Here is an 18,179-nt window from a genome sequence, read left to right as displayed (position 1 = left end):
CTTTCCTCCGCAGATCTGGTCAGACCGCCACTGTCTTACCTCTTCGAAGACAAAACTCATTCTTCTTTCTCTTCTACCGTAAAGGACAAAGCTGCAAGTGAATCTATAAGGTAACTTGGAATCCATGAGACGTCTTCTCTTTTGTCGAAGGAGTTAAAGATTTTCCCATCTGTGGTAGTGCCTGTGTCGTATTTATTTTAGATAATGCTGTGGTTTCAGGAAAAGTCCTAAACGTGGTTCAAGGGTGGACAAAGTTGAATGGCCAAATCCAGAAGGAAAAGACACTCCCAGTTGGGAAGGGTTCCCTGGCCCTCGTCCTCGCTCTGGCCCTCGTCCTCTGTCACCTCTGGCCCTCGTCGGTGACACTCCCGACGGGAGGGGTTCCCTGGCCCTCGGCCTCTCTCTGGCCCTCGGCCTCTCTCTGGCCCTCGTCGGCGCACGTGTGTTTCTGCAGGTGGCCTTTCTGACAGCTCTGTGAAGTCGACGGCACTGCTGGTGGCGGCAGGGGCCACCCAGCGTGTGATCTGGGCCCCCCCCACCTCGCTGTCTGATCTTGGGGAAGTTACTCTCTGTGTCGGTTTCCCTATCTTTTTTACACGAGGAAGGTACTCACACCCACTGTATCATAGCATTGTCCCCTAGTAAATGGGTCACTTATTATCATGCCCATTTTATAGATGAAAATCTGAGACTCAGAGAACATAAGTGACTTGACTGAAGAATAGAGGAACTTTTCTGACTATAGGTCTCCTGTTTTTCCTAGAATGCTAGGCGTCTTTTATGTGTTTGAAGCATCAGAGGCATGAACCAGTGTTACCTTATTTACTGGAAAATATAAATGATCGAAGTCCCTCTTAAATAACTGAATCCTTGTATTCTGCATACAGAGTATAGGGATTATTAGTCTTTTCTAAAATTTTCAGTCGTTTTTCTCCTCTACTAGAATGTTAAAAAATAAGATAATATTTTTATGTGAGTTTTGACAAGACATCATGTGCTTGAAACTCTGGTTCGCTTTGCTGAAGTCTTTTACTAGATAAAATAAAGCTTATACTTTTTAAAAATGGTCAAAACATTTAATCGTAGTAATTTTAGATGTTTTGACAGAGTGAATCGAAGATGTATCAGCGTTGCACCATCTAGAGAGACAGCTGGTGAATTGTTACTAGGTAAGTCACATTTCGAAGAGTTACACATGTTCACTCTGACTTATTTTATACTTAGATGACACACTGCCATTAAGTGAGATACACTCTCTAGCATCATGTAGGTTATTTTGACTTAACATTATATGTAATGCCTATGACATGTGAGTGTGAAGAAACAGTCTTATTTTGTGAAAAGCACATGAATAGCATTAATTTTTATAAAGTTGACTTCATGAGTGTACATTTTTATATTTAATCATTCCTTTTATCGTATATCAATTTTTATTTTTAAAGCAAAGAATTATTAGTATACTTATGTGCCTACTATTTTAACAGAGATACCTATGCATGAGGAATGTATCCACCTCGAGATTCCTAATTTGTATTTCCTGTTGTACTTCTGAGAAAGGCCAAGATTGTTGATCTCTAGATAACTGTATAGTTACATTTGGTGAGAAATGTTTTCCTTCAAGATATGAAGGAATGAAGTTATACCACTATTCCCTTAAAAACTAATTTGTATGCTGTGGGCCAGTTGTCCTCAAAGCGCAGTCCCCAAATCAAGAACATCAGCATCACGTGGACGTTTTAGAAATGCACATTCTCGGGCCCCAGCCCAGGATGACGAAATCTGAAACTCCAGATGAGGCCCAGCAATCTGCATTTTGATGAGCCTCAAATTTGAGAGTCATTGCTATAGGCTAACACTACACCCCCAGTCCCGAATGCAGGGTTCTGAGCTTGCCAGGCCCAGAGTCACACGACGGAGACAGCGTCCCTCTCTGTGCCAGCCATGCCCAGGCCCCAGGGTGAGCAGCACACAGCGTGGAGCCCCGAGCAGCTTCTACCACTTCAGATACGTGACGTAGGGACATGTGGTACCAACAGCCTGTGAAGCAGGGAAAGTTGGGGATGATTTTTTAAAACCTTTCTGCCCTATCGAGTGTTTAAGTAGGCAAAATCATTAAGGATTCCTCTTTTGCTAGAAAATTTGGTTTACAGCTTCAGTTAATGTGTAGCAAAATCAGGCAATATAATACGCTAGTAACAGGGAGAATACTGATAATAATAAATGGCCATTTGTTAGCACCGAGTGCCAGGCATTATTAATAAGCGTTGTACACATAGTCTAAGTTAATTCTCATAGTAACTCTGTGAGATAGAGTCCTCTCCCTACCCCGCTGTTTTTATAAGAAAACTAAGACACAAAGAAGCTGAGCCGCCTGCCTGAGCTCTCACGGACGCTGTTCAGAAACAGGTACCGAGTGTCAGGGCCTGTGTCAGGTGCTGGGATGCGAATTCAGGCCACAGACTCCAGGGGGCGAACTTAGAACCACATCAGGTCACAATGCGCATGCATTTTTAAACTCATCCACAGTTATCTTCTGCAGGTAAATGTGGGATGTATTTTGTGGAAGACAATGCTTCTGATGCAGTCGAAAGTTCGGTAAGTAGAAGGTTAATAAGTTTGCACTAATTAAATCTGCACAAATTCCCCAAAATGTATAAAATCAATGTCACCAGATAGCAGGTGGAGCTATTAGAGCTCACTTATTGTCATCACTCTATGTGTAGATTTGTCTGAATTCCAAAGATTTTTTAAATACTTTTAAAAGAAGACCACACCGTCTCTGCTGGCTCCCGATCTGAGTCTCATGGCAGGTGGCGCGACGGGTCAGGCTCCCTGTGCTCCTCCGTCCTTTGTCCTCGCTGTCCTCAGGAGCAACAGATACCTACTCCCGGCCACCCCCGTTTGCTATCAAGCACTCTTCCCTTCGAAAAGAAAGGAAAACATTATGCAATTGAATAACTTAAGTTATTCTTATATTCACAATGCATAGTAATCATCATTTTAGTCTTTTGGAATACTGATATTAATCAGAAAATACAAAGACTCTTATTTCGCATTTTTTAAAAATTTTATTTTATTGTTAATTTCAAGTATACAGTACATTGGTTAGACATTTAGCATTTTTTATATAGTAAAGCTTTTCATCCGTTTGAGTTCTCTCACATGGTTTTGAAAGCCTTGTAATAGGAGAAAGACTTTTTGTTTCTGAAAAGGTCTAAAGCCAGAAATTCCTTAAGGATATACCAAATAAGATTATGTATGGTTTAATGGTGGATACATGTTGATGCAAAGAAATTAATGAGTGAACGTATAAAATTTCATTGTAAAACAAATAATATAAAAAAATTATAAAAATATTTAATGTAGCCTTCAAAATTGTAGACATTCTTTCATGATTTAATAGCAATTACCACAGCATTTATACCAGTTAGTAAAAGTATAGTTTTGTTATTTTTCATGTTGTTATTTTAACAACAAAGGAATAGTTGATATATGAGGCAACGTTATTCTGGGTCCAAAGACGACATCGTCTTCCTTTAAAACTCTCCTAAAAATACTCTTCCTTTTAAGTGGATTGCAGGACCCTTCCTTCCTTTGTGCTTTATAGCATTTGTTCTTACTTCACATGTGACATTTGCTATCTTACAAATATTTAGATGTGTGTACGAATATCTATGCCGCTTTTCATCTCATACAGATTGATTTCATGCGGAGCATCTCCCCTGTCCATGCTAAACAGACGTCTGTTAAATTGAATGTATGTTTAATGTTGAAGTTAAACAAGGAGGAATTCAGTTTTAAGTATGAGAATATTACATTTTCATCAAAACATTTATTTCGTAACATATGTCCTGACGCTACTTTTAAAAATTAGTTGGGGGCCAGTGCATGGTAAAGCATACATAGACCACAGTCACTTCCTCCTTACTCTGTTTTTCAAATTTCCTTTTATTTTCGACTCTCGGATATTTCATTTCCCTAAGTTTCTTGCAAGCTCAGCTATCCATTTAAGAGAATATTTGCTTAGTAGAAGATGTCAGTCTGAACGGGCTACATACTGTATGATTCCAACTCTGTGACATTCTGGAAAAGGGAAAACTGTGGAGACAGTAAAAAGATCAGTGATTGACAGGAGTTCGGGGGGCGGAAGGGATGAATAGATGGGGCACAGGGGAATTTTAGGGCAGCGAAACTGTTCTGTGTGATACAGGAGTGGTGGATCTCATTAGACATCTGTCAGAACCCATAGAACTGTATAGCACCAAGGCTGAGTGAGCCCCGATGTAAACTGCGGACTTTAGTTAGGGACGATGTATTAATATTGGCTCATCAATTGTAACAAACGCACGACACTAACACGAGATGTTAATAACAGGGAAACTGAGTGCGGAGAGGGATATGTGGAAATTCCGTACTATCTGCTCAATTTTCTTAAACCTAAAAGTACTGAAAAATAATCTATTAAAAACAAAAATAAAATCTATTAATAAAAAAAATTCTCTGAATGTTATTCAGCATTTCGAAATGTTTAGTAGTGGGAGGATGTTCTGAGACTCTGATCTGCCATTTTTCCATAAAAGGCAGACTTTCTGTTGCATTGTGTTCTTTTTTTAAAATCTAAAATGAAAATGATTATTTACATTTCACGTAAAGCAAGCACTTTCTTCTCTTTCCTTTGTGCTAGAGCCTTCAGGGAGAGTTGGAACCGGCATCATTTTCCTGGACCTATGAAGAAATCAAAGAAGTTCACAAGCGTTGGTGGCAGTTGAGAGATAATGCCGTGGAAATCTTCTTAACAAATGGCAGGACACTCCTGCTGGCGTTTGATAACACCAAGGTAAGTTTGGCTTTATTAATAGATGTATTTTCGGAAGTGATTATGGGACCAGTGTAACTCTACTCACACTGCTTAAGTGAAGGTTCAACTTATTTAAACTTTCATTCACTGAAAGTTTATGAAATCAAATAAAAATCGCCTTCTTTCTAAGTCTAATTAAAGTAAACCCTTGTTTATTTTAGGATTATTTTTGTCCTTCAAAACTGTATTCAATTTCGATTCCCCCAAGTGACTGTATCTGCAAAAAATAACCGAGCGGATGCAGAACCAACCCGAAAGGAGTAGTTTAAACGTCTTTCGACTGTCGCAAAGCCTCTCGGCCCCACGCCCCTCAGCTGCTCTTTGTCCCCTCTCCGTCACAGAAAACCTCTGGAAAAAGCCGTGTCTGTTGCAGGTCTCTGCGTGAGCGGCCCAGCCGGTTCCCTTCTCAGCACCCCCTAGATTTCCCTGGCCAGAGTCACCAGTGACTGCTCCATGCAGCTAAACCCTCTGGTCACATTTCTCAGTCCTCCTCTTACCGGGCCTGTCCACAGCACTTGACACTGCCGATTATTCTCTTTCTTCAAAAAAATTCAAGAGAAGCGAAGAAGGCAGACCACCTGGGCTTCTGGGTCGTCTCTTTCTCAGTTCTCAGCCTCGGCTTTGCCCCTATTCAGTCCCACTGCTGAGGCCCCCTCCTCCCTCTGGGGCTCAGTGCTCACTCTTCAGACCTCTTCTCTTCTCATCCTGCCTGGCGGCTTCAAATACTGTCTGTGTTCTGACAGCTTGTCGATGCACACCTCTACCCCAGCCTCTCCCCTGAGCTGCAAACACTGAACTCCCTACTGAGTCTCCACTTGGAAGCCTAATTGGCATCTCAAATTTAACATGTGCAAAACTGAACTTCTGCTCTTCCCCCAAATCTCTCTGCAGTTCTCCTCGTCCCAATAAATGCCAGAAACCGTGGGAGTACCCGGGCCCCTCCTATCCCTGAGCCCCGCATTTGCTCTATCAGGAAGTCCCGTTGGCTCCCCACTGAAAAATGCGTCCAGACTCTAAGCACTTCCGCTGCTACCATCTGGGCTAAGCCACTGTCATCACTCGCCTGAACCACTGCCCTGGCCTGCTAACTGGCCTCCCTGCTTCCACCCGACCCCGTCCCTTACACTGTTCTCAGCGCGGCAGCTGAAGTATGATGTCAGATCATGCCATTCCTCTGCTCGGAGCCCTCCGATCGCTCCCTGTGTCCCTTGGTTAAAGCCAGAGTCCCTTCACAAAGGCCTGACAAAGGGTTGTACATTCTGGCACCTCGTTAACTCTGGCCTTACCTGCTACCACCCCATCCCGCACTCCGTCTGCTCCGTGCCTGGCGGCTTCCTGGAGCCTAGCTGGTGCGCGACGCCTCGGGCCTTTGCCCTCCCTGCGCTCTGAATGCTGCCTGGAAAGCTTTTCCTCCTAGAAACCCACGGGACTCGCCCCCTTGCTTTTTCCCGATTCCCTGATCAAGTGTCTCCTTTTCAGAGAGACCTTCCCTGACTGCTCTAAATATCGACCCCTGTCTCACTCCTGCCCCCAAGCCTCCCTTAGCTCCTTTGCTTTGCTCCGTGTTTCTCTGTAGGATTGATATTGCCCAGCGTTGCCCGCCCACTAGGATCAAAGGGCTTTGGTTCGATGCTGCAGCTTCGCCTTGACCATACTGGCACATCAGTGCCCAGTAGATATTTGTCGAATGAATGAATGCGCCCTTTTTCTTGCCGAGTTTGTCATGCGGACCGTCATAAACCCCCTTCCATCAGCCTTAGCTTCAGCAGTTGGCAATCTTCAGATTTAGACCATAGCTTTAGGTTTTGGTTTTGGTTTGGTTTGGAGTTTGTTTTTTTTTTCCTTTGAACCTATTATTTTTTTAAGGTAAAAAAATATGTGTAACATAAGGTTTATAACACTAACCATTTTTAAGCGTACAGTTCAGTAGTATTAAGTCTGCTCACGCTGCTGTGAAACATATTTCCAGGCTCAGGTTCTTAGACACTCCGTGACCTCGCCTGGCTCATAACTGTAGCTCCTTCTTCTCATTCGCTGTTAGGACTGTCTCTGTCCACGTCTGTGTCTCTTCTTCCTAAGCCTGAAGCACATGCACATTTAAGATGCATATTTCAAATGCCTTTATAGCAAAGGCCTGACTTATTTTTTTTTTCCATTTATTACCGATCATTTTATTGCTTTAAAAGAAATCAGAATACTCCTCTTCTGTGACTACATTTGTGAATCTCTAAAAAGATAGTTTATATATTAGTGTTCGGTCAGTAGTGAAAATCAAACATCTTCTTTTACATAGGATATTTTAGTTCATGCTCATGAAGTACATATTATTACCCCATGTCACAGATATTGTAAGTGCAGCACAAAGGATTTAATCAGGAAAACACACCAGGTCTGTCTAATTCAGAAAACGGTGCTCTTTTTTCTACACCATGTTGCGTTTATTTAGATGCAAAAGATGTTTAGGACCGGTAGGTAAGTGACTTTTCTATACGAATGGTTCTTAGTTTCTGCTGAGCAGGTAGATCCTCCAGCAGCATGGCAGGGCGGCGCGAGCCCGCCTTTGGCGGGAGGCCTACATCTGGACCTGCATCCGGGTCTGCATCCGGGCCTGCTTCCGGGCCTGCTTCCAGGCCTGCATCTGCAGGGCGGCGCGAGCCCGCCTTTGGCGGGAGGCCTGCATCCGGGCCTGCATCCGGGCCTGCATCCGGGCCTGCATCCGGGCCTGCTTCCAGGCCTGCATCTAGGCCTGCATCTGGGTCTGCTTCCGAATCTCGGTCCCCCGCTGGTCTGCGCGATTGGGCAAAACGTCCTTCCTCGGCAGACTCAAGGTCTGCAGCGTGCCTGTGCTTCCTCGGGTCCTTTGCAGGAAGGTGTCACTAAGCCTAAAAGTTAAGTCTTTCTCCTGCCCTTGCAGGTTCGTGACGATGTGTACCACAGCATCCTAACGAACAACCTGCCTAACCTTCTGGAATACGGCAACATCACCGCCCTGACGAATCTGTGGTACACTGGGCAGATTACTAATTTTGAGTATCTGACTCACTTGAACAAACATGCCGGCCGGTCCTTCAATGATCTCATGCAGTACCCGGTGTTCCCGTTCATTCTGGCGGACTACGTCAGCGAGACCCTCGACCTCAGCGACCCGGCTGTCTACAGGTAACCACAGTGTCCTCGCGTTCAGCTCCGCCAGTGTGCTGTGTTCATTTCATTCCAGTTTATATCTTGAGAATTTTCAGATATGCACACGATGGAATGAATATGTAATGAACCCCCATATGTCCATCACCCAACTCAACAATTGCGAAGATGTTTGCCAAACTCGCATCTTTTTCATTTAAGACGAGTGGCAGACGTCTTGTTACGTCACTCCTATGTTCTTCAGTACACATCTCTTATGAAAAAGATAGAATTTTTTTTACATAACCAGAGTTCCCTTATCATATCTAAGAAAATTAACAATAATTTCATGGTGTCATCTAATATCCAGTCCACTTTCACATGTCTCTTGATGATGTCAAAGATGTCTTTTCATGGTCGATTTTCTTGAGTCAGGCCCATTGTCACCCTTGGTTGCTGTATCTACAAAGTCGTCTAGAACAACCTTCATCTTTGTGTATGTATTTTTCTCTGTCTTTCTTTCTAACATTGACTTGTTGAAAAAAACAGGGCGTTTATCTTGTGGGATGTCCCTCATTCCATGTTAGCATTTAGCCTTTTCCCCCTAGCCTCTGTATTTCCTAGAGACCGGAAATTCTGTTCTAAATGCTTGCTTAGGTTCAGGTTCAACTTCTTTTCGGCACGGGCAATGGTGAGAACTTCACGTCGCCTCTGTCAGAGGCTTATGGCATCCCGCTCTAATGGTGCTCAGGTGGATGTGTGGGTCCAGGCTCCCACTAAACCTGTTTCTCTCATGGATGATTACTGCTCGAGTCACTTATTTCACTAGGGGTTATAAAATGGTGATTTCCTGTTCTCTCATTTCTCATACGTTTATTAGAAGAAAACATACAGGGTGAGCCTGAGATATTTTGTCGCGTCAGAGAGCAAGGAAACATATAATCTTATCAAAAAGCCATATTTGCACACCCGTGTTCGTCGCAGCATTATTCACGGTAGCCAAGAGGTGGAGGCAGCTATGGGTGAATGGATGGGGAAGTGTGGTACATCCATACAAGGGAATGTTATTCAGCCTTAAGAAGGAGGGACGTCCTGTCATATGCTACAACGTGGATAAACCTCGGGGACATTGTGCTAAGTGGAGTAGAATGAGCCGGCCACAAAGAGACAAGTACTGTGCGATTCACTTACACGAGTTGTCTAGGGTAGTCAGACTCACAGAGGCAGAGAGGGGAGCGGTGCTTACTGGGAGGCAGAGAGGGAGGGGAGGGGAGGGCGGCTGTAGTTCAGAGGTACAGCATGAAAGATCCCAGAGATCTGCTGTACAACAGTGCAGATACTGTTAACACGACTGGACTGTACGCTTGAGGATGGTTGTGATGGTAAACTTTGTGTTGTGTGTTTTTTACCACAGTTAAAAAAAATAAAGGACTCAGAGCCGATTCCAAGTAGCTCTCACGGCTAAAGATAGGACAATCTGAGCGTCAAAAAGAATAATGGCTGCCACTTGGTTGAAACACATTTAAATTTAAAAAAAAAAAATTAATCACGATATATTTTGAAGGCCCAAAAAACAAAGCAAAACTAAACTCATTGGCCATCATTGGATCTAACTAAGGCACCGATTTCTTACTTTTGAAATTTGGCAATTAAAGGAAAAGAATTAGACTTTTATTCTTCCTTTCATGAATGAATTGCATTTTAGTGTAATCAAATAGTCCTAGTAGATGAGGGAATATTCTGTTTATTTAGTTAAAAAAATTCTCTGGCTACCAGTATTGGCGAGGCTGTGGAGAAAGGGACCCCCATGTACTGCTGGTGGGAATGTGATTGGTGCAGCCGCTATGGAAAACTGTATGAAGGTTCCTCAGAAAATTAAAAATAGAACCACCGTGTGACCCATCAGTTCAACTTCTGCATATTTATCTGAAGAAAATGAAAAAACCAACTCGAAAAGATATATGCCTCCTTATGTTCATTGCAGCGCTATTTACAATCGCAATCTAGGCCTAGTTCAGATGGTTTTCAAGATACAGAAACAACCTACGGTCCAATGAAGTAGTGTTCAGCCATAGAAAAAGAATGAAATCTTGCCATTTACATCAACATGACGGAACTTGAGGACATTACGTAAAATAAGTCAAAGAAAGACCAATATCATATGATGTCACTTATATCTGGAACCTAAAAAAAAAAAAATCAAAAAACCTAGGTCACAGGTACAGAGAACAGACTGATGGTTGCCAGAGGCAGAGGATGGGGGTCAGGTGAAATGGGTAGAGGGCTCAAAAGGTATAAACTTCCAGTTATGAAATAAATAAGTCCTGGGCTGTGATGTACAGCATGTAACTATTTCTGGAGTCACTGTACAGCATGTAACTATCAAATATGTAATAACGCTGTATTACATATTTGAAAGTTGCTAAAAAAATAAATCTTTAAAGTTCTCATCATAAGAAAAAAATTCTGCAACTATGTGTGGTGATCTACGTTAACTATACATATTGTGATCGTTTAGCAATATATCTAAATATTGGACCATTGGTACACCTAAAATTAATATAATGTTGTATGTCAATTATACTTTAATTTTAAAAAATTCTCTTATTTAGTTTAAAGAAAAATTGACTACAATTGTTCTACTTGGTGTATTAGGGTATTTTAATTATCACTGCTGAAAGGTAGGCCTAATTCAGACAGGTTTTGAGAAATCAGATTCAGTTTAATGTATTCGTCGATTTGAAAAGAACAAATGCACATTATTTATATTTTAGACATTTTTACACATTGCTGACGGACATTTAAATTTATACACTACTGATATCAGTAGTGTATAGCCAGGGAATAAACTCTTCAGTGTGCATACTCTGTGTTAGAGATTTAGCTTCCAGGACTTCTTCTCAGGAAATACTTAAGGTTGAGGCAGATGCTCTGCCAGAAAGGTTCCCACTGGAAGTGAGTTTCGTGAGGCAGGAACGCGACTTGTCTGGTCCACTGCCGACGATGGCGCCTGTCACCCCAGGCAAAGATTTAGCCCTGAGGATAGTCCTCACGTCATTTTTTAAAGTGCCTAAATTTAGAAACAACCAACATGCCCAACACTAGGTTTGAGAAAATTATTATATGTTGCAGCCATTAAAAATTATATTGTAGAAACGTATATGATAGGCAGGCAAAGATGTTCTTTTTATTTTAAAGTGAAATGCATACGAAGACAAGCAGGGAAACATCTGGAAGGGTGACGCCAAACGTGCCCGTGGTAGCAGCCCTGTGGCTGACTTTTGCCTCATTCTGTTTGCTCATCAGTAATTTCTGATTTTTTAGTCACAACAGTAAGTATTGTGTTCAAAATAACCTAGTTAGGCTATTTAGGAAAAATTTTATGCCAGGATTTTAAACATGATTTTCCCTATTTTGGCATGTGAATTCATGTTTATCCTATAAAACTGTTTTTACTTTTTAGCAAAGTCTTTAGGATTAGAAAAGTCTCAAAAACGAAACTAGTATGTTTCCTATCACTAATTTCAATCTCTCTCGGAAATAATTATCAAAAACAGATAGATATACCAGTATCTGGCTGGGCAGACAGGGTTCGACTGTCCAAACCGCCCCTCGCTCTTCACTGTGGGACTGCGAAGTGGGGACGGGACCCCCAGGGCTTGGCAGGCCGCACCGGGCGTGATTCTGAAGACGTGACGGGTGAGGGGACGGCAGCTCCTCTCGCAGAAGCTGCGCTAAGCCCGGAACTGCCGGTGCCGGCTGGATCTGTTTGGAGAATTCTACCCTGGTAGTTTGTGACATGGTCATTTTGAATGGTGACCATTAGGTGCAAAGCAACACGTGAAAGCACTAGTCAGCAAGGACTTTTTCTATCGCTTTTTTACATAAAGGATGCAAACGTCTAGGCAGCTTAATCCTGACAGTATCAAAATATTTCCTGTTTTTCCATCATCTCTTCCGTTGTAGAAACCTCTCCAAGCCCATCGCTGTGCAGTATAAAGAAAAAGAAGATCGTTATGTGGACACGTACAAGGTAGGTTTAGTTTTTCTTCATATTTTGATAAATGAAAACGAGTTTTGTTTTATAGACTCCTGTTTTACCTGATTTTTCTGTTTTTCATTTCCTTGTGGTTTGACTGACAGATAACTGGAAATCTCATGCCTTTAAATATTATTCTCTATCTCAATTCTCTGAAAATACTTTGCCCAGAAAAAGAAGTACGCTTCTTGTGGCATAAATTAGAAGTTAATCTCCATTGTCATATTGAAAAATAGAGATAACTATATTCCTTATAAAACTCACAGATTCCCAGAGATGCATTTTGTGTAACCCAAGTTATTTCTGTGACAGGATCACTGTATCTGTGATGTACCGTAATCCCTTCTTATTCATAGTCAGCCAATTATGCATCGCTATATTAACAGAAATTATCAGATTTTTGAAGTTTAAAAATAGAAATGAATTACATCTGCGAAATTAATATTAATGAATCTGTTCGGAATTCAAGCAAACGCATTAGTCGCATGCTGCATCCTTCACAACAGTATCGTCACATTCACCACTTTGTTTCATGTCAGCGTTCCAGAAAGTTCCCTCCAACATGTTATAACTGTCACTGCTTGGTTCTCTGTCGTCGACAATGGGGCAGTGCTGTGGGGATTAAGGAGAAGTGACTCCAGAAATTCAGCGTCACCTGACCTCGTCATCAGAGCCAGGCAGCAGCCCTGGGAGATGAGAAGGGTGACAGATTAATATGTGGGTGGGAAGACAGGAGTGGTGGGAAATCACCAGGGTCCTTCATCTCTGTGGAACTACCCCGCAAAACGGCCATAAATGTTACGCGTGATGGTTTTCCACTTCCGTGCAGTCGCACTGCTGGAAAGCACTTCCAGAGGGCACAGCGCACATCCTGAGCCCGTGGTGACACCGCCATGTCTGGTGGTGGCAGCAGCTCTGGTTCTCTGGCTGCTCCATGGGCTTAGACACCAGGGGCCCTGAGCCGGCGGAGCTGGGGGAAGGTGCAGATCAGGGAGAGGCGCCGATGGGCCGATGCCTCCTGGGTGGCCAGGCCTCAGCCAGGCACTGGGAGGAGACCCCGGGACCCTGCAGGCGGGAGGGCCGCCGCGGAGGATGGTGTCACAGGGGCAGTGGGGGAGCACGGAGGAGAAGACAGGGGAGGCTCTCCCAGCTTCGCCCGGAGCTCGCCGTCCTGAAGTCTCTGGACCCCCTGTCCCCTTCAGTACCTGGAGGAAGAATACCGCAAGGGAGCCCGCGAGGACGACCCCCTGCCCCCCGTGCAGCCCTACCACTACGGCTCCCACTACTCCAACAGCGGCACGGTGCTGCACTTCCTGGTCAGGATGCCGCCCTTCACCAGGATGTTCCTGGCCTATCAAGGTAAGCCATCGGGAGCGTGGGGACTTCCTGAGAGCGTCAAGGTAAGCCCTCGGGAGCGTGGCAACTTTCTGAGAGCGTCTGAGACCAGCCAGACCCAGCAAGAGAATTCCGCGTGTTCCTCCAACAAAATTCTTCTCAGAAACTCTGCAGTAAGCCACATCGTCTTGCAAATGTCTCAGATTTTAGCTTCAAATTGAATAGGTCTAAGTTTATAAAAACGGAATTCACTTTTAAAAATTACAACGTAGTTCACATACCCTAAAATTTGCCTTCTTTACCCTTTAAAAGTATATGCAATTCACTTGTAAAGATGTTTAACTTAATAATGATTGCAGGTCACGTAAGGTGTGTGAGAGCCCTACATCATGTTGTCATTTCTTATAAATAACTCCTAATAAACCTAGGAGAGCCACACTGCCACCTTAGCCGCAGTAACTTTTATCCAGGTAGTAACCCTCAACCTCGGTGTTTTGAGTGGCGGCCTGCAGGCCTGAGGACGCCAGGCAGAGGTGAGATTGCTGACATGTGTGCACACAGGGACATACCCACAGTCTCCAGGGAGCAGCGTGGCGTTCGCTCTGCACCGTCCCCGTGGCACCCACGGTCCTTCGTGGACTCGGGACCCACTCGTCTATCCGCCCTCCTGGAACTTCTTTGAATGCCGCACTCACGTGCGCGCTCTTAGAGGAGTGAATTTTGTATTCTCTCTCCTCGAAGGAGTACACAAAACAAATTTCCCTCTGTGAGTACACAAAACAAATGTTCCACAGGACAGCCGTTCAAATATTCGAAGATTACTGTCCCGACCCCTTTCTCCCTCCCAGTGGTGATTGTCCCGAAGCTAATTATCCGTAGTTAATTTGACATCAGGTCGAGAGCCTTCTATGTGCCAGGTCTGAGCCCAGCTGCTGCCAAGAATGCAAAAATAAATAAATAACCAGGACAGTTCTGTGCTTCTGTGCTGAGGAAGGAGTCTTCAAAACCAATGTTCAAGCCATCCTTGTTGGCTTGGTTTCCAAACCTGTCATGTTCTGATTATCTTTCTGGACGTGTTCCGATTCGTGAATGCCTTAATTAAAAAGTGGCGGTCAGGGTGAAGAAGAATTTTCAGGTGTGGTTTGGGACCCCTGCGGTGTGTAACGGAACCATCACTGCCTTCCAATTCTTTTAATGCAATATGAAAGTCCCAGCCAAGTAAAATTTTTAAATTATTATTACATACGTTGTTATTAAGATAGGTTCTCTTCACTGTGTATTTAAGATCGGTTAATTAAAAAGACAGGGACTCACTCAGCCCCCATTCAGTGCCATCTGATTGGCGTTCAGTGATTACTGCTGGCTTTGGGTTTATTTCTAGACGTCTGGTTGAGACGTCTGGGCACTGTAAGTCATTTGAGCCACGTAGTCCTCTGTCGGGGCGTCCTGGGCATGCTGACAGTTAGCAGTGTCCCTGGCCTCCACCCACCGGATGCCGGTGGCATCTCCCTGACCGGCTCTGAGAACCAAAAATGTCTCCAGACAGTGCCAGGTGTCCGTGGGAGGCGAAGTGCTACTGGCTACGGGCTGCTGGTTTAACATGTGCATCGTAGGAATTTGTGGTGTGACCTTTTTTTAACTAAGAAACTGCAGAGAATCTAAAATTCGGAACAGAACCCCCCATGTGCCTCCTTGTACCCCAGTTCCGCAGCCTCCACTCTAGATGCTGTGACTCCACCACTCACTTACAGAACTGCCTCTAACTTTCCTGCAATCCGTGTAGATTGGTAGCTTTGGTTCCTGAGTGCGTTAGGAGATCGTTTTTAAGTGGCCCTCCCTGCTTTCTGAGAGAAGGGCCCTTGTAAACCATTCCTTCGCACTGCTGAGCAGCAGCCGGTGCTCGTGCAGCGCGCTGCGTGAGCGAGTCCCGAAGGCGGCAGAGCCGCGCAGCTCGCGGGGAGCTGGCTCGCCTTTTACACTGGTGCCTTGCGTGATGCTGAGGTTGGTCTGGGACAGTTTCCAAATGACAAGACGTGCTCAGATTTTCTGCCTGTTCCAAGGAGTCTTAGGGAGCCGACTCAGTCCCTAAGAAGCGGCCCCACTGCTGACGTCTTCAGGGGCCTGGGCCACGCTTCCTGTCCCCGGCCTGCCTGTGGCTAGAGTCTGACAACCGTTGACGGAAAAGAGAAGGGTCGAAACTCGGTTATTAGTTACGATGGTCTACACCAGAACAGCTTAGCAAAGAAGACTCCTCGCTTAGTTCTATTTTCATTCATAAGAAATAAGAAATAATACTTAACTATTTAACATAGAGTTAGAATATCTAAAAGCGATGCCCTCCCCTCAAAAAAAAGGAAGGAAAAGTAGTCTTAACAGTTAGAAGTGAAGGAATAATTGCTTTCTGATAGGGAAAAAACCATTTGCCCACTTGAACTTTAATTTTACTTCCTTATCATTCATTCACTCAATAAACAAACCGTCACTGAGCACCTAGTATGTGCGGGCGACGCCCCGGGAACCTTCGTCCCACTCGGGTGGAAAGTCACCGATTAAACAAGTGACACACATGCATCCAGGTATGTGAACTAGGAAAACGTAATACGGATTTAAAATGACATGACATGGTCTCAAGTTACATATGGAAATATTTATTTTCAACAAGAAATGAATGTCTTTTAAACTGCAGACAAACAAAATGAACATCATTTACATCTTTTTGAAGTAGCAGAAATAAATGATGACAGACTTCAAATGGAATCAGGTCTTTGTGTCTTAATTGCGTTATTTGTATTTCTTTATAGATCAAAGTTTTGACATTCCAGATAGAACGTTTCATTCTACAAATACAACGTGGCGTCTGTCATCTTTTGAATCCATGACTGACGTGAAAGAACTCATCCCAGAATTTTTCTATCTTCCAGAGTTCCTCGTTAACCGAGAAGGTATCACAGTAAATCGTTTCCAATTTATGTTTCCGAGGATTTGTATCTATTTTATAATTTTCCAAAAACAAAAGTAGCTTTTGTAAGTTATAAAATTTGAGACTATAAATGAGAAATACCTTTATTAAGTGTATAATTTTATTTCCAAGTGAGCTCAAGGATTTTAAGTATTTTATAAGACCAAATACATTTGGAAAACTAATTTTTAACTATCAAAGGTATTTGTAAGTACGTATTATGATTTTGTTACAGAAATTGCTTTATTTTTTCTGATGGCAAAGGTTATAGATATGCTCACTGTTTTAAAAAATGAGTCATGAATTTATTGAAAGCACAGTGTAAATTAACTAAAATCTCAGTGATTTAATGAGGAATGACTGAGTTAGAAATGAAACGCTCTAACCAAAAATATAATAACGAAAAGGGTTACTATACAAGAAAATCAGATTTCCTGTGACGCGAGAGACCAGCAATCTTGGCCAACCTCACCTGTTCTTTTAACAGAAGATCAATTAACCCTTTAAGAGGTATTTTTGGGTTGTTTTCCAATATTACGCAATTCTACATTTTATGTGACCTTTAGGAATATATGAAATCGAGAATTAGATCTTTAGAGAAGTTAATGTTGGGCAAATTACTGTAGAATTTCATTCTATAGTAACAGGCCCGTCTGGAGTTGTTTGGAGAATTGTTAATAAACAAAGCCGCACACGGACCCCTGGGGCACGCTTCCTGGCATCCCCGTGGGACCGGAACCAGTACCTGCAGTTTGGGGCCCGGCCATGTGGCTTTCAGTTTGGGGCTCTTAGTCAAATCTATGCTTGTTCTCTCTGTCCGTCACACTGATAGGTAAGTTCCAGTTCTGTGACTGCATAGCAAACAACCCCAAAACTTTGTGGCTCAGCACAATTAATGTATCATCTATCACAGTCTTTGTAGTAGAAACTCGGGAACAGCGTGGCCCGGCGGTTTTCCTGGTCCGGCCCGGGGTCTCACGCAGCTGCGATCCGGTGGGAACAGCCAGGGGAGCAGCAGCCCAGGGCTGGCGGGCGCCTCCCTCTTCGCAGGGCAGTAAAGTTGAAAGATCTCGAAGCTGACTTCGTAGCGTCCATCCAGGCAGCCCTGTCGCTGGCCAAGGACGCAGGGAGCGGTGGTGTTACTGTCCACTTTGCTGCTCCTGTGCCTGGTCATAGCGTACAGCGGCTGTTCCTGTGAATGCTGGAGACCCGCTCAAGGGCCAATGAAGCATGCTTTGGGGGAGATAAACATTAGTATCTGCCTTCTTCCTCAGGTTTTGACTTTGGGGTGCGGCAGAACGGCGAACGGGTTAACCACGTCAACCTCCCGCCGTGGGCACGGAACGACCCTCGTCTCTTCATCCTCATCCACCGACAGGCCCTAGAGTCTGAGCACGTGTCGCAGAACATCTGTCAGTGGATCGACCTGGTGTTCGGGTATAAGCAGAAAGGGAAGGCTTCCGTTCAGGCCATCAACGTTTTCCACCCTGCAGTAAGTGACTCTGAAAATCCTCTGCGCGTACACCAGGTCGACCCTGAATACTGAGAGCGTGGCTGGTAGGCTGTTTCTTTAAAATACCTGAATTATCGCAGAGAATTGGCGGTGACACTGAATGGTTACCCAGGGTTTTTCAGGTTTTATATTTCACCTCTTTAAAAATGACTAAGATGCTGTCTGTCCCCAGTTGGGTGCGGACTTAAGGACTCAGCGTATGCTCGTGCTGACAGCTGAGGTCATCACAGTGACACGGATGCAAAGCAAAATCAACAAAAGGAAGAGATGCCCAGAGCAAGCTTCCGAGAGCTTCTCCCAGGGAGTCACAGAACACACTTCCTTCCTCCAGGGCAAATTACAACAACGTGTCATC

The 18,179-nt window shown here is 43.9% G+C and overlaps 1 protein-coding gene across 1 annotated transcript in view; it reads left to right on the top strand.

Moving 5' to 3' along the window:
- Positions 1–18,179, top strand: part of LYST (lysosomal trafficking regulator) — a 124,633-nt gene that overhangs the window by 82,637 nt on the left and 23,817 nt on the right. Inside the window, 9 exon segments of the mRNA XM_025039064.1 lie at positions 14–110; positions 1,108–1,169; positions 2,540–2,595; positions 4,685–4,837; positions 7,773–8,017; positions 11,945–12,011; positions 13,220–13,376; positions 16,154–16,294; positions 17,586–17,803. Coding sequence (XP_024894832.1) covers positions 14–110; positions 1,108–1,169; positions 2,540–2,595; positions 4,685–4,837; positions 7,773–8,017; positions 11,945–12,011; positions 13,220–13,376; positions 16,154–16,294; positions 17,586–17,803 — 1,196 coding nt within the window.

The sequence above is a fragment of the Pteropus alecto genome, unplaced genomic scaffold, assembly GCF_000325575.1.
Source record: "Pteropus alecto unplaced genomic scaffold, ASM32557v1 scaffold189, whole genome shotgun sequence".
Lineage (NCBI taxonomy): Eukaryota > Metazoa > Chordata > Mammalia > Chiroptera > Pteropodidae > Pteropus > Pteropus alecto.
This window is presented reverse-complemented; position numbering and strand designations above follow the sequence as displayed.